The sequence below is a fragment of the Molothrus ater genome, chromosome 4, assembly GCF_012460135.2.
Source record: "Molothrus ater isolate BHLD 08-10-18 breed brown headed cowbird chromosome 4, BPBGC_Mater_1.1, whole genome shotgun sequence".
In the NCBI taxonomy this organism is placed as follows: domain Eukaryota; kingdom Metazoa; phylum Chordata; class Aves; order Passeriformes; family Icteridae; genus Molothrus; species Molothrus ater.
This window is the reverse complement of record NC_050481.2, coordinates 35,052,679-35,073,873: the sequence shown is the minus strand read 5'-3', so window position 1 is coordinate 35,073,873 and position 21,195 is coordinate 35,052,679. Positions and strand designations below refer to the sequence as shown.

The window sequence follows — 21,195 nt, the reverse complement described above, 5'->3', positions numbered from 1 at the left end:
CTTCCTCACATCTCATGCTTAAATCCACAACAAATGTTTTGGAGAAACAATTGCATTGAAAAGCTAAATGGAAAATCTTTATCTGTCTACCCTGAATTATCTAGTTATACTTTGTGTATTGCTTATGCAGCTCTCCCTGCCTCTGATGGTGGAGTTAGAGTACTGAGAGATTTTGCTTCATTTGAGCTGATAGTTTTTGTAAGAATTAGGCATCCTGTACAGTGAAGGACAGTCTGGGCTAGAGCAGCCTGGGAGAAAACCTGGCCAGGATGTGCTGGAGTTCACCGTCTTGCTTCATTACTAGCTGCCATGTAAAACCAGTGGCAACTTTTAATGGAGTAAGAGGTTAATTAAGATAAACACATGGAATATGGCTCTCTGCACTGCTGACAGAGCAGAGCCAATTCATCTCCAGGGACAGGGAGAGCAGGGGCAGTGGGACAGGGAGGGCTGTCCCTTGCAGAAGGGCTTGGGGAGCTGAATGCAGAGCTCCTCACTGACCTCCCCTGCAGAAAGGAAGCCTGGGGAAGGTGGAAGTGAGGATGAAGGATGCTGAAGGAATTAAGCAACACTGAGCATGAAGGTGCAGAATAAAAAAACCACAACTCAGGGAGGGCTTGTACAGTGACAGTGACAGTGACAGCAGATGGGAGGGTGGTGATGCAATGTACTAATTCAGACCTCATAACTCAAAGACATGCAGATTGGTTTGGGTTTTTACAGTAATGCTTTTATGCTAAAAGAGATCCATTTGAACAGTATGAAATGTGAAGCATAATCCTTTCTTGTAGGCACTATGTGTTCAAGCCTGTTTGACTATACTAAACTGAGCAGAAGGCTTATTTGCTGTTTGTCTACTTCTACAGACTGGATGAAATAACCAGGAAGTGCAAACTCCAGCTTGTCACTGCACAAGAGATAAATGTTAATGTAGCATTCTTCTGGCTCTTTTGTTACAATAAAGAGCATACAAGAACTTTATCTTAAAAAAGATGCATCATTTCAGCTAGGATTAGTTGCCTTTTCAAAATGCTGACCAGCTGCTTCAAGTAAAAAAAAAATCTTTTGCTTTGAAGCAAGAAAAATTTAAAAGATGAGTAAGAATAAATTGCAAATAGTTTATTCTGTGCATGCAGTGAATGTGTATTTGTGTGTGCTACAGTGACAGCTAAGATTAGCACCTTTTCTTTTATGCAATGGGCAAGAAGCTGTTTGAAGTCAGGATATGAAAAGAATCAAATTGATTCCAAATGAATTTCAAGAGAGTGAGTTTTAAGGGTTTTAAGAGAAAGAGGACATGATACCAGTCCTAAACCAAGCTTAGCAAAGTCCCTCCAGTTTCTGGCAACAAAAGTTTGCAGGGAATGCCTGAGAAGGATGTGTGATGGTGATGCTGGATTCATTCAAAAGGTTGAACAAGCACCTGAGCATTTACAAAATAGTTGAAGTAATGGTAAATAAACCTAGAAACACTCTCAGAAGGTAATGGAATGTCAGATGCTATCTCCAGGACTGTAAAATCAAATTCAGACAGAAGAGATGCCTGTGGTTACTCTCATTTTAAATACCATTAACAGTGCCTTTGTAATTTTAGAGCTTGTACTGTTTTGGTGGGGAACAAATTCACACTTGGTCGTAGTGGAAAGCAAAGCATGCTCAGATAAAAAGTCAGGCCTGTCAACCTTGATAGGTTTTCATCAAAAAATGCAGCAACCTCTTAATTTGCAGCTCTGTGTTTTCCCATTGCCCAAGTTTTGGCAGCAAAGTATTTGAGAGATTAAAGGAACATTTCTTCATGCTGATCTCACCAAGAATAATCTCACCAAGTCACTTATTCAGAGTCATTTGCCCGCTTTGCTCCTCCTGTATCATGTTCTAACTCCTCGCCTTCAAAGCTCAGTAAGATTTTGCTTTTAGCAATCTCATTTCTCATTTATTCTTCTCAGATTTTTTTTTTTTAGTCTGTCTTCTCGTCTGGAATTCCCTCACCTTTACTTGGTGCAAGAGGCAAACATATTCATTTGCACATCACATTGAGGGAAGCTTCTTTATGTTCGTTTTCAAAGTGTAAAAACCTTTAGAAGAGTACAGAGCATTACTCTTAAATTTTTATATTGTTGGTAAACCTTCTGGAACTTCTGAAGCTTGTGTTAAAATATCAGCTCCCTGAAACAGGGACAAGGGCCTCCTGTGTCCCAGGGATTTGTTGAGAAACTGTGTTCCAGTCTTCTACACTAAGTAGATTAATGGGGTTTTTATCTTGTAAAATAAGCAAGCAGAATGTGTTTTGTAAAGTGCTGCTGTAAGTTCAGTTTTGTGAGAGAATTTGATATGTGCTCGGTAAAATGTATCTACTTTTCCAGTATTTATGGCTTCTGTTTAATGCAAAAAAGGAAATAAGCTAATGTATCCTGATTAGCCATGCAAAGACTGGCAGATGACATGGTTCAATTTGTTCCCACTACTCCATCATAGCACAGCTTGGTAGTATGGCATTAATCATGGAATCTTTTCTAGGTGTTAGCAATGCCCTGTGGCTTTATGTAGATTCCCTTTTATTTCTTCTAATGTGGTGAGATTTTGTGTTAATATATGAAAAAAAGAAAATTGTTAAACCAAATGGAGACGTTTCTAAGCATTGCAAGATGGTTTCTTTCTTTGAGATTGCTGTTGACTGTATCCCTTTAACTACTGCATATGATACAGAAATCACAACAGCTGTCATGTATGGTACGTCTGCCCTACTGACTGTGTAGATTACAGAAACATGTTTTCTGGATGTTTAGGTGATTTTTTTTCCCCCTTTCTGGTGACTGATAGAAGCTGTTATAAGGTTAGATGACTGTTCAGTTAGTAGGGCAGATTTGAATTATAACAGTTGCAGTTATTGGTACTTTATTTGTGGAAGGGCATATGAGGGTCTGTGGCTTCTCTAGCTGCCTCCCATTAAGCCAAAAGGAAAGAAAAGCATTCTGAGTTTGTGTGAAAATTTCTCTTTGTTCTGGACTTGGAGCTCAGAATGGCACACATCTTGCTTGGGAATTAATTATTTCTCTGTTTAGGCAATTGCATTTATGGCTTTTGACAGTGAAAGTAAATTCTAAATCACTGTATTAGAAGGATAAGTATTAATTTAGGCAGCAGCAAAAGAATGCCAAAGATGTGTAATTTCCAGATTATGTGGAAACTAAAATGAATGAAAGGAAGGGCTATGTATTAGCCATGTAAGAAGGAATTTAGGGAAAGTGTTTAACACTGAGATGTGGTCTGTATTTTGGTAGTGGTCAGAAGGTTTTCTTTTCTCTTGTTTTGTGATTTTATGTTCACATAATAAGCAAAAAAAAGGAAGTTATATTTAAGAAACTATTCACACCAGAAAGTTGTCACAGTTCCTGCAACAGATTTTGGATGGGATTGAGTAGTTGTGAAGGCATTTACTAGATAACTGTGCAAAATGAGGCTTCTTGATAAACACAAAAGTACTGTCTTATAATTAGGTATTTTGTACAGGCAAATAGTTCTGTACTCTGAGCTTCAGGGATATATTTATCTCAGAAAAGTACTAAGACATACTATTTCAAAGTCTTTTGCTAGGTCTTTGTCAGGCTCCTGACCTTCATAGACTTTATTCTGATATTTTTAAATTTGTTTGCTTCTTTTCTTGCTGTGGTTTTCTACTTCACTTACTTTTCTCCCCCCACCAAAAACAAAGTTTGTCTTACCATTATAAAGACACTTTTTTCAAAGTGTCTACAGCTAGAAAATAATAAAGTGCATTAGTAATCAGCTGCATCTATTTTTCTTTTTCCAAACTGTTCTCCAAAAAGATGAAATTAATAACTGGGAGGTAATTTTCTGCAGTTTTATAGGGGTAGAGGAATTTGGAACAACAAAACTTTCAAAGCAGTTGGTGTTCCTGCCTTTCTAACTTGGGATATTCATGGGGCTTTTAATAATGAGAAATTGGATATGACTGGGGAACATTAGATATATTCTAACATCCACACTGAGACTTCTTCAGGGATGTACAGAAGTTAGAGGCACTTCAGAGTAGGACTAGTAAGTCCAACTATCCAGTCTCAGAGTTGTAGATGTATCCTTGCCAAGAGGGATTTCTCTTTCCTTATTCTTGCGGTATGCAGTGTTCTTGTCTTAGAAGCCATGGGTGATATTACCTGAAAAGAGAACACATTGGAAGTTACACTGCTAGGAGAATCTAAGTGCTGAGGGAACCTGTGCTGCTGTGCTGATATTAACTTGATGTGCTAAAAGAGATGAGGAGATCTGTGCTGCTGTATGGTGGCACTGGGACAAGAAAAGTGAAGTTTGATGGAGACATCAAATGCCCTTGAGTCAGAACATACCAAGAGAATACCAATGAAGATAGTGGCACTTTCACTTTGAGGAGTGGTGTTGGTCTAACAGCTTATCAGAGCAGATCTTTCAAACAAATCATTGCTTTTGGAAGTAGCTATTTTATATAAACATTCTAGCTCTATGCAGTGCACAATTTAAGGTTTTGTTTAGATTCTTAAAAGGATCTGGTGTTTTTCAAAGCAAAAATCTTTTGTAGTAAACAATTAATAGAAGGGTTTTTAAAGATTCAAAATGGAATTGTTTGATATGCAAATTAACAGCAATACAGACCTGCATTCTCTTCTGCATCTTGAAAGTTACCTCCTCAGTCTTTCCTGTGCAGAGCAGTTTTCTCATAATTCATTTTGTTTGCTTGTGGAAGGAGCAATCTTGAAGATGTCAGGTGCATACAGTTAAAATATTGGGGACATGCTGTGTGCAGGATATAATTATTTTCTCTTCCACTTTCTTCTATTTTTTGCTTACTTATTTTATTAACTTAGAAGTTTAGTTCAGTGGAAAGTGTTCAGAATTTTCTTTACTTAATAAACTTTGGGAAAGGAAGTAGCTAAGAACTTTGCATTTTGACTAGTCAAAGAAAAAAAGGCAGCATTCTGAAAACACACTTTTTATTTGACAAAAAGAAGTGTTTATGAAGGTGTGACACAGAAAGGGACTGGGAGAAGTGCCTTTGGAAAGCTTTGTAAATGTCCCTTCCTAACCTTCCGTATTATTAGTGTGATTGCTTAGGCCTTAAGGCAACATCTTTAAATTCCTTTCATTCTCCTGTGTTCCAGCTTTTAATTTCAAAACAACTTTGTGGGAAAGAGTTGCTCATACTTACATTAAACAACCTTATACTTATTTCTGAACATCAGACAAGAAAAAAAAAGCCAAAATGTTTTCTCCTAAAAGCTGTTAAGACAGAGGAAGCAAAAAGGGCTTTAATAAAATGGCTACTTTAAGTAGACCATTGAGAATTTACCTTAAAAGAGCACATAAGAATTGCTTACATGAATAAAGGAGCTACCCATCTGCTATAAAATATAAGTTTCTCTGAGTCTGTGCTGTGAAATTCTTCTGCAAGTTACCAAGAGCAAAGTGAGCTGGTAAAGTCCTGAATAGAGTCAGGCAAAGGGCTCTAGGAGTGATTGGTGTGTCAACCTGCGTTAGATGGATGAAACCTTGAAAATTAGTAAAGTCTATTAAAGAATTTTTAACTTCAGTTAATTAAACAACAGTAAAAATGTTTCCTCATTTAGCAAGATCCTAAAATTTTTACTGATTGCAAAAGTATAATAAATATGTTGGCTTGATTATTTTTTTTATTTTGCACCCTGGTATTTTTCCTAAAGTAATCTTTCTTCAAAACTATGATTGTTATATGGGTTAAGTTACGCACAGTTGGGTTTCAAACCCTGATCTCTTTGATCAGGGCAACCTGGCTAGCTAGTTTCCTCTTGATGCTAAACTTCTACTTTCATTAAAATTAGAAGCTGTATAGCAAGTAACTATATTTGAATACAGCATTTCAAAACAACTACAAATTTGCACTTTTCAAAGTCAAATGTTTGGCCTTTTGCTTTATGTGTGCAGAGAAAAATTATATTTAGTACAACTGTATTGTAGGAAACCAGTAGAAATGAATATACTTACCAACATTAACGTTGCTCACTTCTTTAATCTAATAAACTATTATAACCCCAAACCCTGGTTTACTGTATTCAGTACAGCAGTAGTAATTTATATCAGATGTTACCAAAGGTTTGTTTTTATGGTTATTACAGTATACTGGCAGTTTGATGCAGCCTCCTGACATAAAAATATCTTACTTTTTTGTCATCCAGATAGCAGGACCTCAGAGACACTTTATCTGAAAAAAATTTGTCTGTATTGATGACCTCTGCAGGCTTCTGAGATAGTTCTGATGGCAGAAGTACGTAAGGTTGATTACGCTAACAAGTCAGTGTTGGGTACAGATGAATAACACTCAAGTCACCCTTTCTTTGCACAAACCTGACCTTGTTTGAATTGTTCCTTAGATGACAAAAGTAAATGCAGGGAGCCAGCTTTTAACATTCTTCTTGGATTATGGAAACACTTTGTGTTCTGGAGCTCAAAAAGAAACAGGGAGATTTAGTTTCAAATGTTATCATCTCTAGCTTGCTCTGTCCTACAAAACTAAATATTTAATTTCTCAGGCCAAAGCAATGTACCTGTATCTTAACACAGGGAATATGTGTCCTTCCTTTAGAAAGAAATCCAACTTGAGAAAACACATCTTTTAATATAAGCAGTTTAAGAAAGTCTTTGGTAAAGTATTTTCATATGCTCTATGACTCAAAATACATGGAAAGTTAAATGCAAGCAGAGAAGGAGCAAAGCAGGCTGAAACAAAGAAAATTGAATTACACAGATCAGGTGGCTATAAATTAAGACTTGAAACTACTTATTTGAGCCAGTGAGATGAAAGAGACATTAAAAAAATACAGATGTGAAAGGGGATGTTCTTGCAGGACTGGACAGCTTAGTAAAGCTAAAGAAGGCAAGAAAGCAAAAATACACTTTAAAAAAAGTAATAGGAAGGATGCATTTGAAAGATTTGAATCAAGAAAGCAATAATATGAAATAGAATACACCAGAAGATTAAAAGAAGCAGTATTGTCCTTGAAAAGGTTTGAATGACTAAGTGTCTGAAGAGAAATCTCAGGTTTGCCTGGACCTACTGGAGGATGTACATATTAAGAACCCACTTTACCCAAATCTGCCTTGCAAACAAGTTTTGGCTGCAAACATTTGCATTATGTTATCCTTATGTAAAAGCACCTTTCACAGGCAATGAAGTATGTCTTACAATACCGATGGTTTTGGAAAAAACAAAAAAAGAATTGACTGAAAAAAGTACCTCTGTATCACTAGACTTACTGTACTTTCAATTGCTGTGTAATTTGAGATTTTTTTGTGGTACTTTCTCAACTTGTTCTGGTCATTAATGTGACTCTTGGTTTGATTTAGGAACTGCATGGAAAGAAAACAAAAGTGTAGGTGAAGAAAAATCAATTTTCTGTCTTTCCTTGTAAGAAAGTTGCAAATAATGGATGTTAAAAATCCCCTCATGACATGGATCAACTTCCTGTTTTCAGATTTTCTGTAAATAAAGGTAGGCCTAAAAACTGCTGCTGAGGTATCTGAACAAGCTGGATTTTTCTGGAAGCTGATAGAGCATGTAGCCAGTTTCAGAAAATTGTTTTTGTCTGTCTTACTATCAACATAAGCAGTACTCCTATAAAAGGCACTACTTCCTGGCCCCTTGAAAACACTCAGTGTCTAAGAAACTCAGACAGGTGAAACCAGTGTAATTATTCTGGGTAAATTCAGCTGGCTCATGGGGAAGCTCAGGCCACTTCCCAATCTTGCAGCCAGGGACCAGGGAATGCCTTGCTTGCTTGGCAAAGGGACAGCCAGCAGCACCGTGTCCGGGAGGCTTTGGAGAAACAGAGCTGTGGCTGATCTTGTGTCTGTTCCATTCATTTCCTTGAGAGAGGGTGTACTATTCTTTGCCACTTTAGCTAATGTTGGTTCTTCAAGTGCAGTATGTACAAACTGAGCACTGTTTTGTGCCAGTGTAAGCATATTTACATTTGGGCTTCTGCCGCCAAAACTCCTTTTTTAAAGGAAATCAGATCTCGTGTTTCTTCACAGGCATAAGTTTCTCTTGGCTTAAGCTGATGAAAAATACATACAGTTGCATATTGCCCATTAGAAAAATAAAAGTAAAGTTCGAAATAAGGTGACTGAAAACAAAAGTATAATTCCAAAGAGCAAAATAGTGCATTCTGTAGGTTTCTAAGACAAAATATCTGGGTTAGGAGAAGAAAACTGAGAAACCTGAGCCTCGTGTATATGAATGCATATGCATTTTTTCATATTCTTTTTAAGCCATTTGTTTTGATGTCATCATGTATTATTTTCTTTAAAGGAATCTGGCATCTGAAATTTATGTGTATATCCATGCCTTTGCTAAAAATTAATTTAAACACTTTGTCTATCATCAGTAGCACTAGAAATTCTGATATTTTTGCATAAGGACTAAGGAAATAATTCTAAGAGCCTGTCATGTGGAGTCCTTCTGAATTTTATATTTTAACTTCCTAAAATGGTTTTTGTCTTTGTTTTGTTGTCGTTGTTGTTGCTTACTCAAAGAGCTGCAAGGGTAAGTGGCAGCTGTAAACTTACGGGTAGGCTGCAAAGTTTTTCTTCCAAAGCCTTTCTTTCATGTTTAGCCAAGTGAGAGGCATGGAGTGAAATGTAAACTCTGGCTCGGCGTGTCCTCATGGCCATCTCTGCTGGTGAGCAGCCAGAGGGGCAGAGGGGGGCTGGAGCTGCCTGACCACAAGGACCTGGAAGGCGCCGGCTGTGAGCCACGGCTCCAGGTTGCTCAGAGGAGCAGGAATGTGAAGATGGTGCTCAAGGGCTCTTGATCCTGTACCCCTGAAAGCAGCCCTCCCCATTGCACCCGCTCTTTCTTGCTTCATCCTCCCTCTGGGACAGAAGGGAAAGTCATCCACTTCTCCTCTCAGTCATTTAACTACTTCTCTTTAATCCCTGGGAGTCCAACTGGGAACTGTGTCTTTTGTTGAACTTGGTTTTATTTGGAATTATGGACTGGAACCATTTCTATTTAATGTGGGAAACAAGCTTTGCACAAACTCAACCTTTACACTGGGAAAAGAACTTCCTATAAAGCATAAACAGATGTTTGTACTTTTGTATGCAGATTTGTTTGTGGGAGCCTTTGTGATAAACTGCATAAATTCAATATGGAGTTCTAACAATAAATGATGGCAAATGAGTTTGATTGCTTTGACATGATCTGCACTGGTACTCCTGGCTTGTTTTGTTTGTTTTTAAAGAGATTTTTTTTCCAACTGTATTTTATTAAAAAAAGCTGACCTAAAACCTCTTCCTCAGCGTGGGCACATAGAAAGCATTCTCCCAGGACAATGGTGAGATTCCTGGGAGAAGTCAAACTATTACCTCCAGTGCAAGAGAGATTTCTGTATCCTGTAGTAGCCATAATTGCTCGGGCCCGCTTTCTGTCAAGTAATTCTTGGCTCCTAATCCTTTTGTTTGTGTGTTTGTTTGCTTGTTTGTTATTGTGATGGAAAGGGATAAGCAAGCAGTGTTTCCTCTCTTGTTTAGAGGTCTGTTTCTTTTTGCTTCCTCTCCCCCAAAGTTGTCTCTTTGCGCTTGTTCATACTCCATCTACACTGACTGCTTCCTTCATTCTGTCTGTGTACTCTGCAGAGAACATAAAACTAAAAAATACACACACAGACACACACACACACACATATATATATATATATGATTTTTTAATTATTCTGTTCTGACCATTAATTTTCCCCTCACTTGGCTGAGGCCCACAAATCCCCTACTTGGTACTTGGTGTCTTTTTCCGTATCCAGGTTTGTACAGAGTGTGGCATCATAGTGCACTGATGCAATTAAGTGTGATCATGAAGAAAAATATTATTTGCTTCAGTTTGGAGATCACCAATTGTGAACAATTGCTTGGATACTGCTAATGTGATATTTTTCATATTAATCCTGGAGACAATAGAATGAACTTTGATTTTCCTGTATTCATATGTAAATTATACTCCTCTGTATCTATGTATATACACACATGGTTCTCCTTTGACTGTTTGGCATAGAAAAAAGGTTACTGGAGAAGTTAATCTTTAAGATATTTTTTATACATTTGAGACATTAATATGCATGGACAAAAGTTAAAGCTGACCAAAAAAAATTGATTATATTGAAAGATAAAATTTTGTTCAATGTGGTATACATTATCAAAACTCTGTCTTCTGCCCAATGGACAGACTCAAAGTCATAAATCCTTCTGAGAATTTCCTTACATTGTGTGTGACTTCTTGCGATATTGCAAGTGCAACTCCAATTTACAATCTGAGCTGGTGGAAGATTTGAGAGGAGAGACATACCATAGGGTAGATGTGGCAAATAATATCAGCAACCTTGAATTTCATTAAACTTTGCTTTTTCCATACGGGCTTGCATCAAAGATGTGAAATACTGTGCTCCATGTGACTATAAAGGCTGCCTTTGCTTTGGAAAGACTCCATTAGTAATGCAAGTTATTGCTGTTTGTGTCATTAAGGGGGGTAAGCCCCAGTATTTAAATTTGCAGAAAGAGGGTTTTGAAGGCAGTAGCCCTAATACTAGAGTTGTAGAGTTTTACAGCTCTCTCTTGCAAAATTTGGAGATATAGGCTGAGTAATTAAAACATAATACCTGCAATGTATATAAGGGAGGGTGACAGTGTTAAATTGCAATCCTTCTGATCTGCATTCATGAGCAGCACCAATGATCTACAGTTTTCAGATATTATGGAGGAATCGAGTTCAGGAAACCCAAGGCTGCACACCTTCAACAGATCTTTTCCAGTAATTCTTATTAGCTGTGGTTTTAAATAAATAATTTAATAAAAGAGTTGCTCCAGGATGAAATTTTCATTTTTAATAAACTGAAATTTGTTTTTCAAGCTGGAAAACACCTCCTTTATGTCCTCATCTTTATTATTCTCTGCCCATGAAGTAAATAAGATGAGGAAGATGATAAGAAAGTCAGGCAGGAAAACCTCCTTAAAGGCCTTACAGGAAATTTTTTATTCCAGTGTTGTATTTTCTTGCAGCATTTTTCTGGCAGTGGTCTCTCAAGTGGTCAGGTTGCTTTCCAGTTTGCTTGCTTTGTTTTTTTAATGTTTAATCTTACTGAATTAGTACATGAGGTTAAAGTATTATGTTTTTCTGTCTTTTCTGTATCTAGAAACTTTGTATGTTTAAAATCGTAATGAAACTTAGAGGGATTTTGAGACTGCAAGAACTGAAGCTCTTCCCACTTGTGTGGGAAAAATCAGTAGAATCATTGCAGTAAAATATGTGTATAATTTTACTTTGCAATTTCATACTTTGCAGCTTCATTCATACTCTTCAAAAATAGAATATAAATTCTGTTTAGTAATACTCATCTAATTCTAATGATCTATTATTTTTTTCTTTTTCTTTAGGGTGTACCTCAGTTACCATGTGCTAAAGCATTGTATAACTACGAGGGAAAAGAACCTGGAGATCTTAAATTCAGTAAAGGAGACATCATCATTTTACGTCGACAGGTGGATGAAAATTGGTATCATGGAGAAGTCAATGGCATCCATGGCTTTTTTCCTACCAATTTTGTTCAAATTATTAAACCTTTACCTCAACCTCCGCCTCAGTGCAAAGCACTTTATGATTTTGAAGTAAAAGACAAGGAAGCAGATAAAGACTGTTTACCATTTGCAAAGGTAAAAAGAGAATACAATTACTATTTTCTTCTAATGATTTCATTTATTTGGATAAGAAATGATATAACTGTTTTGTAGAATTATCTGCATTTCTTATTGGAGCTGCGCACATATGAAAAGGACAGGTAATTGTGCAAGTATTTCTCCTATATTGATTAGTTTCACATTCTCTTTCTAAATTACATATAATTTCTCTGATGTTTTATTTCTGAGAATGCATTTTTGCATACTTGCAATAGTGATGTTCCTAATTGATGAGAAATAACCTATGTTGTGAATTTAAAACATTCCATCTTCTAAAGAAACACTCAAATTGCAGATACGAAAGAAGTCATATCACTAGCAATGTTCTTAATTACTTAAGTAGAAAAACAACATCTAGGGAAGGTTAGGTAATGAGTCAGTTGAGAAGGAAAATGGTTGTGGTTCTGTTGAATAATGTCAAGGAATTAAAGGAGGGCCTGGTGAGTAACATGGACTGAACATGACAGGAAGACTGGCACTAAGGACAAAGTCAGATCGCTGAGATGTGGGCACTTAGTTGAGCTCTGACAAAATAGGAAAAAGAACAGCTTGAACTGACTTCAACCCCCAAAGCAGCATATTCCTCTTACAGAGTGCCTTCTCTGCAGTTCTTGTCCATGTCCTGCCTTCTCTGATTACTCCTGTGTTATGGAGGAAAATTAAATGAGAAGTTAAATTAGAGCTGGGAGACATAATCACTGCATGTTCACACAGGATGATATTCTGACTGTAATTCGCCGTGTGGATGAAAACTGGGCAGAAGGAATGCTGGCTGACAAGATAGGAATATTTCCAATTTCCTATGTCGAGGTGAGTAAAGCTGGGTCCTCAGTAAGGCTGTGCCCACTGTATATTTAATTTTCTGAAAGGAAAAATAATCAGTACTGGTGATGATTCTAAAATAACCTGAGATACAAATAATCTTAGACCTAAAATTCTCTTTGGGAAAGTTAATGGCCTCAGCAGCTGAACCAGTGATTTTCACTTGGCTATTTGATACCTATTTTTATTGAATGGAATTGAAATGAGTGTAATTGGAGGCAGTCACTATGTTTTCTTGTTAATACTGGAGTCATGCAGTCAATCCAAACCACACTTAGCCACAAAATGAAAGCAATCAGCAAGTCAGAGAAATAGTTAGCTTTGGACTGTCCCTAATATCCATCCTTCAAAACCAAATTAGCACAACTAGGATGTCAAAGGGTATAGTTTGTTGTTGATCAGGTAAAGGATCAGCTTTTTCATCAACAGAGCCATATATAAAACCTTCTCCATCTTCCTGCATTTATCATGTGTTACAGCAATTTACAGTAAAAGGTTGCAGTTGAGAAAATTTCCCCAACCCTTTAAATTTTAAGAGTTGAAAGCTGTATATTTTATATAGAAAGACATCAGTGATTAGGAACAGTGTGTACAGCCACAGCAACTATTCAAATTTGCATTACAGAAAGATACAAAGGTTTGGAGTAGTGTTTGTCCTTTTCTGATAGATATGCTGTGAATACTTGGTAAGATACATTTCCCTGCACCAACAGTATTTCATTTAAATGATTGAGGCTGAATGATGAAAGAAAAAAGTATTTTCACATTATCTCTGGGATGAGAAATATGTACTTCAGGTCACAGAAGAAATGTGTAGCCATACTAAGAATCAAGTCAGGTTTTATTAATTCAATTTCTGAATCCTGTGATGAGATGGGAACTTCAAAAGCCATTACTGCCTTCAACTGAAATAGAATTTGATATTTTTAAAAGGAAAAAATATATATTTATTTTTATAGCTTGATGTAAGGATCTGTAAATCTGGAGGTAAAAAATTTCACGACTGTAAAAAAAAAGAAGACCAAAAAGTTTCAACTTGCTTAGTGCAATTTTGGCTTCGGTTTAAGATGTTTTAAAAGGCCAATTTAATGATTTCTTGCCCTTGGGTATTCCTTCCTAGCTTCTTGCAATTAACTGCCCCTTCAATTCAGCCAGTAAAGCTTTTTGTAGTGTTTTTTCAAACTAAATTACTTAGCCTTGTTAGAAAAAGCCCTTTCCTAGGGCAGCCACTTGATCTATTTAGCTAACAACTACATTCCTATCTCTGCAAAAGTTGCAAAAAGGATATATGGCCTTGAAAAAAATATGTAAAAATGAAAGTCACAAAATATATTTCTGTTAATGTTTTTAGAGTGATTCCATCAACTAAGAAAATGTATTTTCAATAAACCCTTTTAGAACAGGCATCAACACTTAAGTAAGTACATTTTCTCAAATCCCTACTAAAGTGGAATGGAAAGTCTAGAATGATAAATTATACCCTAAGAGTTACTTCAAATCAGATAGGTGGGTTTTTTTCACTATATACTAAACTGAAATGCATGCTGTGGTGGAGGGCATGAGATATGCAGTAAAGTATGGGTTGAATTTTGAAATGCCTGGTTTCTGAGAGTATATAACTATTGTTCTGGAAAATATACAGACAACTGATAGAAACAAGTATAGCAAACCATTCTTACCAATTTTATGAAAGAAAATGAAGATGAAAAGTAATAAATATTTTTGAAAGATTTTTATATGGTAGTTTTCATTGCATTTCCCAATCCTGTAATCATTGCCTATTTTTAGGGAATTCTATCATGTTATAATGACAGACATAGCTTTTACCTTGTGTATGTTAGTCCACATCCTTTTGTTTGAAAATGTGAATTAGTAACTCCATTTACTAGAGGTTATTTGAAGTCATTAACTATAAAATGGGCGTAGTCTGTGATGTTTATTCTGTAGTATAGGTGTAATAATTGAGATATTTCTTGTACAGTGAGGATAAAATTTTAGCTAATGTTGAAGTCCATGAAAATCTCTGATTGTATTTGAGGACAATTTTGCCCTATTATGATTCAATGTTCACTACTCTGATCCTTTCTTTTCTAACTTTCACGTATTAAATTTGTGTTAGTAATAAAAGTGAGACTGAACACATTTTGAGAGAAATTTTAAGTGATTCTTTTAAATCAGTTAGCAGCTATAGTTATTGCTATTCCAAGAACAAAAATTATTCATAACTAAACAGATATTATTAGATTTTTTCTGAAAATTTGCAGTTCTGGGTACAATATACATTTCTTAGACCTCAAATTGGATGATCTGACCTAGTTTAACACTTCATAAACAAATACAAATGCGCAGAATGGAACAAAAATCAGGGAAAAGAAATCACTCTTCAGTCAAATTGCCAGTAGAAAATAATGTCAGCTTTTGTTTACTTTTGTGCAAGTAAAGAACAGCTGAATTAGTTTTTAAAATAAGTGTAGCAAAGCAGCACTCTTAGAGCCCTTGCAGTAGTGGTAATTCCTGCAGACATCTGCAGGCAGAGCAAAGCTGCGTGCTGACCTCAGCCCTGCTGCAGCCCTGAGACGTAGCTCAGCCAGCTGCCTCTGTCCTGCCCTGCTTGGAAAGTTTTTCAGTTTCCTGGAGTTTGGTGGGAACGGGAATTGGATTTCAAGCTTCCTGCTGTAGCAAAGATTTTGTTGAATGAGAAAAAAAGAAAAAAGTGAATGTAAAGATTGAAGTAAAGAAGCCTCAATGAAAATGTGTCTGTTAAGGAAAACAAGTGATGTAGGAACTGCAGGCCTAGGTACATATGTATTTGTTGCAGAAACGAATGCTAGATGGAAACACTTCATAGCGTGACTTGGGTTCAGTCCCTTGGTGACCTTGAATATCTGTTAGCCATTTCACTGGAGAATGCATGCAGGTGCTTAATTTCTCTTCTCAAGGAGCAGAAGTAAACTGCACTCTACAAAATATTCTGCAGCTGTTGCTGTCCCCAAGTTACTTCAAAGAGAAGGCCAGTAATCAGTTCTCTTCCATCTTCAGATCCATGCAACTGTTGTTTGCTTGCTTCTCTGCATAAAAAAGCACAGCATGCTGCTTTTATTTGAATCATCTTGAATTGATCCCATGGGCAAGCCTTAACTTCTCCCTAATAGGTTGTTCACTGTACAGAGTAATCAGATTCTGCAGGCACTGATAGCTTCTGGAGGTAAACAAATATAATTAGGTGTAACAGGTACCTTGGGGTGCTATTAGCAAAGTGGCTTTTGGTATTCCTTTTCATTCCTCTGTTATCCCTTAACTTCTCTGATTAGCTAGTTCTTTGCAAATAAGGATGTAGATTATATAAGAATGGAAACAGTTGCAGCCATTGTATCAACAGTATGGAATACTGAGATTCTCAGGAAGGATGTGAAGAATTTCAATCTGATTAAAAAAAAATGTGCAAAATAGATAAAATTATTAGACCTTGAAAAACCTGCATGTTTGTTGTGATGACAAATAAGACCCTGACAAGCTGAACAGCAGAGTAGGCTTTTTTTGGTCTTATTTTCTACTTGTTTCATATCCTCCAGCCTCAATGTTTTCTAATGAAATAATGTTTTCACTGGTCTGTTTAAAGTATGTTTGATCTAAATTTAAAATTCAATAATCATCTAAATAATGGGCTTCATTGGAGAAAATGATGTGTTTATATCTTCTGTTATATGCAAGTAATACAATATTATTTTGATCCCTAAGATCCATCTTGAGTAATAGCAAGAAGGAAAACCTAGCATCCACCTTTTTCATAGGATTGTTTACTGCCCTGACATTGTCTTCTCCTATCCTTCCTTCTTACAAGAAAGATTGAGAGGGACTTTTTACAAGAGTATGTAGTGACAGCACAAGGGGGAGTGGACTCAAACTGGAAGAAGATAGGTTATGATTAGGTATTAGGAAGAAATTCTTTACTGTGAGGGTGGTGAGGCACTGGAACAGGGTGCCCCATCCCTGGAAGTGTTCAACACCAGGTCGGGTGGGACTCTGAGCAAACTGGTCTAGTGGAAGATGTCCCTGTCAGTGGCAGAGGGGTTGGAACTGATGATCTTGAAGGTCCCTTCCAACCCAAATGATTCTATGATTCTGTGATTCCAGTTCTCTTCAGTTGCATTCTAAACAAGAAGAATATTTAGGAAAAGATTCTGTATTCTTGACTTAATATCCTTTTTCAAAGCCCCCATTATGCTCTTCCTCCACTGCAGTGTATTCCATGTAGTTCTTATTCTTCTGTAGAAGGTTTTATGTCTACCCCTCATTGTTCCAGTAGTTCTGGTTTTGAACTTCATCTTTTTTTTTCTGTATATACATGAAATTTTCTTCCAGATGACATCTTTCAAATATCACTTGCCAGCCTCTTCTATTTAAAAAAAAATCCTTTTTCTTTTAAACTACCTTATAAATCTGTATCTGTAGACATGTTGTGTTCAGAATGTAAGCTGGTCATCTGTGGGAGTTGCATTTAAATCAATGTTGATACTATCATAATAAATGGTTTGTTGTTTGTCTGGTAAAGGTTTGATGGGGTAAAATACTACTTTAAAACTCTTCAGGAGCATAGTAGGTATCTCAAGACTTGCAGGAAAATGGTACAATAAATAGAAGAAATAATGTGCTGAAGAATAGAAATAAAATTCCACAGTAACTAATTTCATTCTTTCCTCCTGATGTTCTTCAGAAAAGATCTTTTCTTTCTTCATAATCACCTACACTTTTCAAGTAACAGTATTCATATTTAGTGGTACATGTTCAGAAAACTGGTGCTGGTGTTATTTCAGCTCATGATTACATGAGAGTTCTGACGTTATTATTTCTAATAGTGCTAAGACTTTCTAAAAATAAAGGGCGTTTGAAAGATGTAGAGGGTTTGTTTGTTGGTTTCCTCTCCTCCTCTCAATTATATAGCTTACATTTCATTGTAAGAAGAAAATGTGTCAGATTCCTCATTTCTTCATTGGAAAGGAAGGATTTGTTTGCATTTAATGTAGTATCGTTGTTACAAATTAGCAGATAGAAAATCTCATTTGAACAGAAATTCTTTAGGTAAGCTTAAAGAAAGAGAAAATAGCACAGAGATGGTGCCTCTACATTAGAAAATTCAGAAGCTGAGAAGGTATTTCCACAAAATTGCCTGTATATGTTTCTTTTCTCCTTATGCTATCTTATGCCTGTATAGGTGCCTGTTGCCAGGCAGTATACTGATATAGCTGGGTATTTAGTCTGTCCTACTGTGTTCTTAAACCTGCATTGAGGAAGCCTGTGTTTTCATTGCTGGTAGTGTTAAAGATGTGCACAAGTACAAAAGGATATAAAGGAGGAATATCTTCAAGAGCCCACATGCAAATGTGCAGGATTGTGTCATAGACAAAACAAAAAAATGGCTGAAAATGACATAAATATCCAAGAAGTTTTGTAGCACGGATTTTTCTGTTATAAGGTCAAAGGGGACCACTGTGTTTTAGTCTGACTTCTAGATGATACAGGCAGTGGTTACTGCTGAATTAATCCATGTCTGGACTATGGCATTATGTACTTATTGATTGAAATTTTACCTCTGATGGTAAAATTTCATACCAGCCCAGCAGTAAGTGTGTTGAGTTTGTAGTGAATGATTTGTCACTCTCTACTGACAGATTGGTAGAGTAGGTTGGTATGCCACAGTTTTAAGTTGCATGGTTGAGATTATCTTATGAATAAAAGGAAGAGAGATGTTTTTTTACATTCAGGTGACTTTTATAAATAAAAAACATACTAACATGTTACTGGTTTTTGTAGTTTAACACAGCAGCCAAACAGTTGATAGAGCTGGACAAGCCCTCAGGTTCTGCTGTTGACTCTGGAGAAGGTACCTCTGGGGCAGCCCACAACAATTCAACCCAAAAGCACACCGATACCAAGAAAAACACCAAAAAACGACACTCTTTTACCTCCCTCACCATGTCCAACAAGGCTTCTCAGTCTTCTCAGAACCGCCACTCCATGGAAATCAGTCCTCCTGTCCTCATCAGCTCCAGCAACCCCACGGCTGCAGCCCGCATCAGTGAGCTGACCGGGCTGTCCTGTAGTGCCCCCTCTCAGGTAATTCACAGGGCATCAGCTATAGCTATAAAGGCCTCTGATCTTGTCAGATTACTTATTTCAAGTTATTAATTGTGTCTAATTAGTAATAAATGCGCACTTTCAAAAAACTTACCTTCCAACATGAGAACATTTAAAGAAAATGTTCTCTAACACTTCTGATATGAGAGCAAATAGTTTTGGTCTTATAGACTAATTTGGTTTTTTTTGCAGTTGATATATTCTAAAGTGCCACAAAGATTTTTATTAAACTGTGGAAACTAGAAACTGGAGTGATGTAATTTTTTAATTTATTTTTTCTAAATTGAATATAATAATGAATATTAGTAAAGTGCATCCTATAAAAGTAAAATATTCAACTTGAAGATTATACGAATTCCAGATATTTAGCATATTAATCTGGTTGTGGTAAGTAGAAATATTTATTTGACTTTATTTATTTGTTCAGCAGTTTGTGAAAAATTGGCTGTTTCATATAGTGATTATGCTTTGGGAAAAGAGAGAGCAATGGAGCCCAAGAGGTATTGGTGTTGTTTTACCTGAGCTCATAAATATGCTTTATTTGCACATCTTAGGGATCTGACAGCCTTTTATGGAAAAAAAAGAAAGCTGACACTGGTTAAAAGTGTGTTTCATGTAACTGGTTCAGTGTATCTCCAAACATTGAGAAATGTCAGAAAAAAAAAAGTGAGCAGTGTGATCCAACACTGTTTATGTGAGTATCTAACTAAAAATTAGGTTTAGTTTAAGGTTACAAGGGGTAGAATACTGGTGATTTTGACCATGAAGCTTACAGCTCTGTCAATACCAGCTGTTACTAAAGTACACAGAACTGACCCTTTTTTCTCTCTCCCAGGTTCATATTGGCACTACAGGGCTGATTGTGACTCCACCCCCCAGCAGCCCCGTCACAACAGGGCCTTCCTTCACCTTCCCCTCGGAAGTTACCTACCAAGCTGCTCTTGGTGTAAGTACTGCTTAAGAAAACTCAGCATTTCCATTTTCCTTTGGTCTTGTACAGTTGGTTTTTTTTTTCCCTCAAGTTCCAATATACTGATTTGAAATGATGGTTCTATGGAATTGTGTCCATGTGATAGACAGTGGTATGAATTTAACTATAGCAAAAGCCCTATTGCTAAAATGTTTGCATCTTGTCATGTATATCCATTTCTCCAGCTTTCCTCTGTAATTTCTCCTTAGTAAACATGAGAAGCACACTTCCTTCCAGAAAAGTCTTTCTTTTAAACATGAGTAGAAAAGAAATCATGCTGGGGGGAAAGTCTGGGGAAACAAGCATGTTCTTAAAAAAACAGCAACTTGGGACCACAGCTGCCAGGTGTTTCTGTCTTACTTAAGATTTTCAAGATTATCTGAAATAACTTCAAAAGTCTGCTGCCTCCTTATTAAATAAGGTGATTTTACTTGCATGTACACCTGTGGCACATGAAGAACGTGTCTAGCATTTTGAAGTTAGGCTCCTGAGGATCAATAGAAAAACATGTAGCAAATGGCCATCTTTTAAAGGAAGAAATACATTGCAATGATGTTTCCTTTGAACAATTGACATGATATTTCCTTCAAAAAGTGCAGGTATTCTTTCTAAAACCTGATGGAATTCCTTAGTTTCCTATGCTTATGTTAGAAAAGCTATGGAATGCCATAAATCATACTGTACTCATGAAAGCCTTACTGCAATAAAGATTATGGATACCAGTTTTCAGAGATCTTTAAGGGATCTTAATGTGACTTTATTTAAAGTTCTTGAAATTAAGTTCACTCAGTCTAAAGTTGTGCCCCTAATTTTTAAGGGGTGGGGCACAGCTGAATAATAGATCTTCACTTCAAAAAACCAAACAAACAAGCCAAAAAAAAAATCCCCGAGACTTGATTTTGTTCAGGTGTCTATCCTTGAAGTCTTTAAATCAACTAAAATATAATGAATAACCTTGCTGCTAAATAGGTCTAGTTTTGTTTTCAACTTGTTGGCATTTGCATAATTTTACACATTTTTCTGAAAAATTTAAGGCACAATTGTCTGTCTTGTGGTATCAACTTTCTGTTGTTTACAAAAATGCTTAGGAGGGGCTTGGTTGCTTTGTTGCTTGGTTTGCTTCTTTCTTTGGAACTCTAAAGTTACAGGTTTCAGTCCTTTAAATTATGATGCTGTTGTTTTCTGGATTATCTCCAGTACTTTCTTTTGGCATGGTACACACATGGTGGCACATGCCAGAAGTTGGTGCAATACTGCACAGTCTTTTTCAGTGGAGAAGATATTGATAGTGTAACCCTTTTATCTTTTTAGCCTGATTCTTATATCTTGAAAATTTGCCTGAATGTAGCATCAAGTTTATGTCCAGCTAAATATCCAGCCTGATGCCACAAATTTTTGTCATCTTTTGTGAACTAGTAATTGCTCTCATCCAAGTAAATGGGTTTCACATTCTTTGCTCTTCAGACAGACAACTTTATTACTCACAGTTATATGGACCATGTGCTTTTGCCCTGCCTTAC

The 21,195-nt window shown here is 36.5% G+C and overlaps 1 protein-coding gene across 2 annotated transcripts in view; it reads left to right on the top strand.

The window, feature by feature from the left end:
• Positions 1-21,195, top strand: part of SH3RF1 (SH3 domain containing ring finger 1) — an 82,813-nt gene that overhangs the window by 38,488 nt on the left and 23,130 nt on the right. For both annotated transcript variants that reach the window (XM_036382631.2, XM_036382630.2), the window contains exons 3-6: positions 11,449-11,724; positions 12,463-12,558; positions 18,382-18,684; positions 19,541-19,651. In XM_036382631.2, coding sequence (XP_036238524.1) covers positions 11,449-11,724; positions 12,463-12,558; positions 18,382-18,684; positions 19,541-19,651 — 786 coding nt within the window. The remainder of the gene's footprint in view (positions 1-11,448; positions 11,725-12,462; positions 12,559-18,381; positions 18,685-19,540; positions 19,652-21,195) is intronic.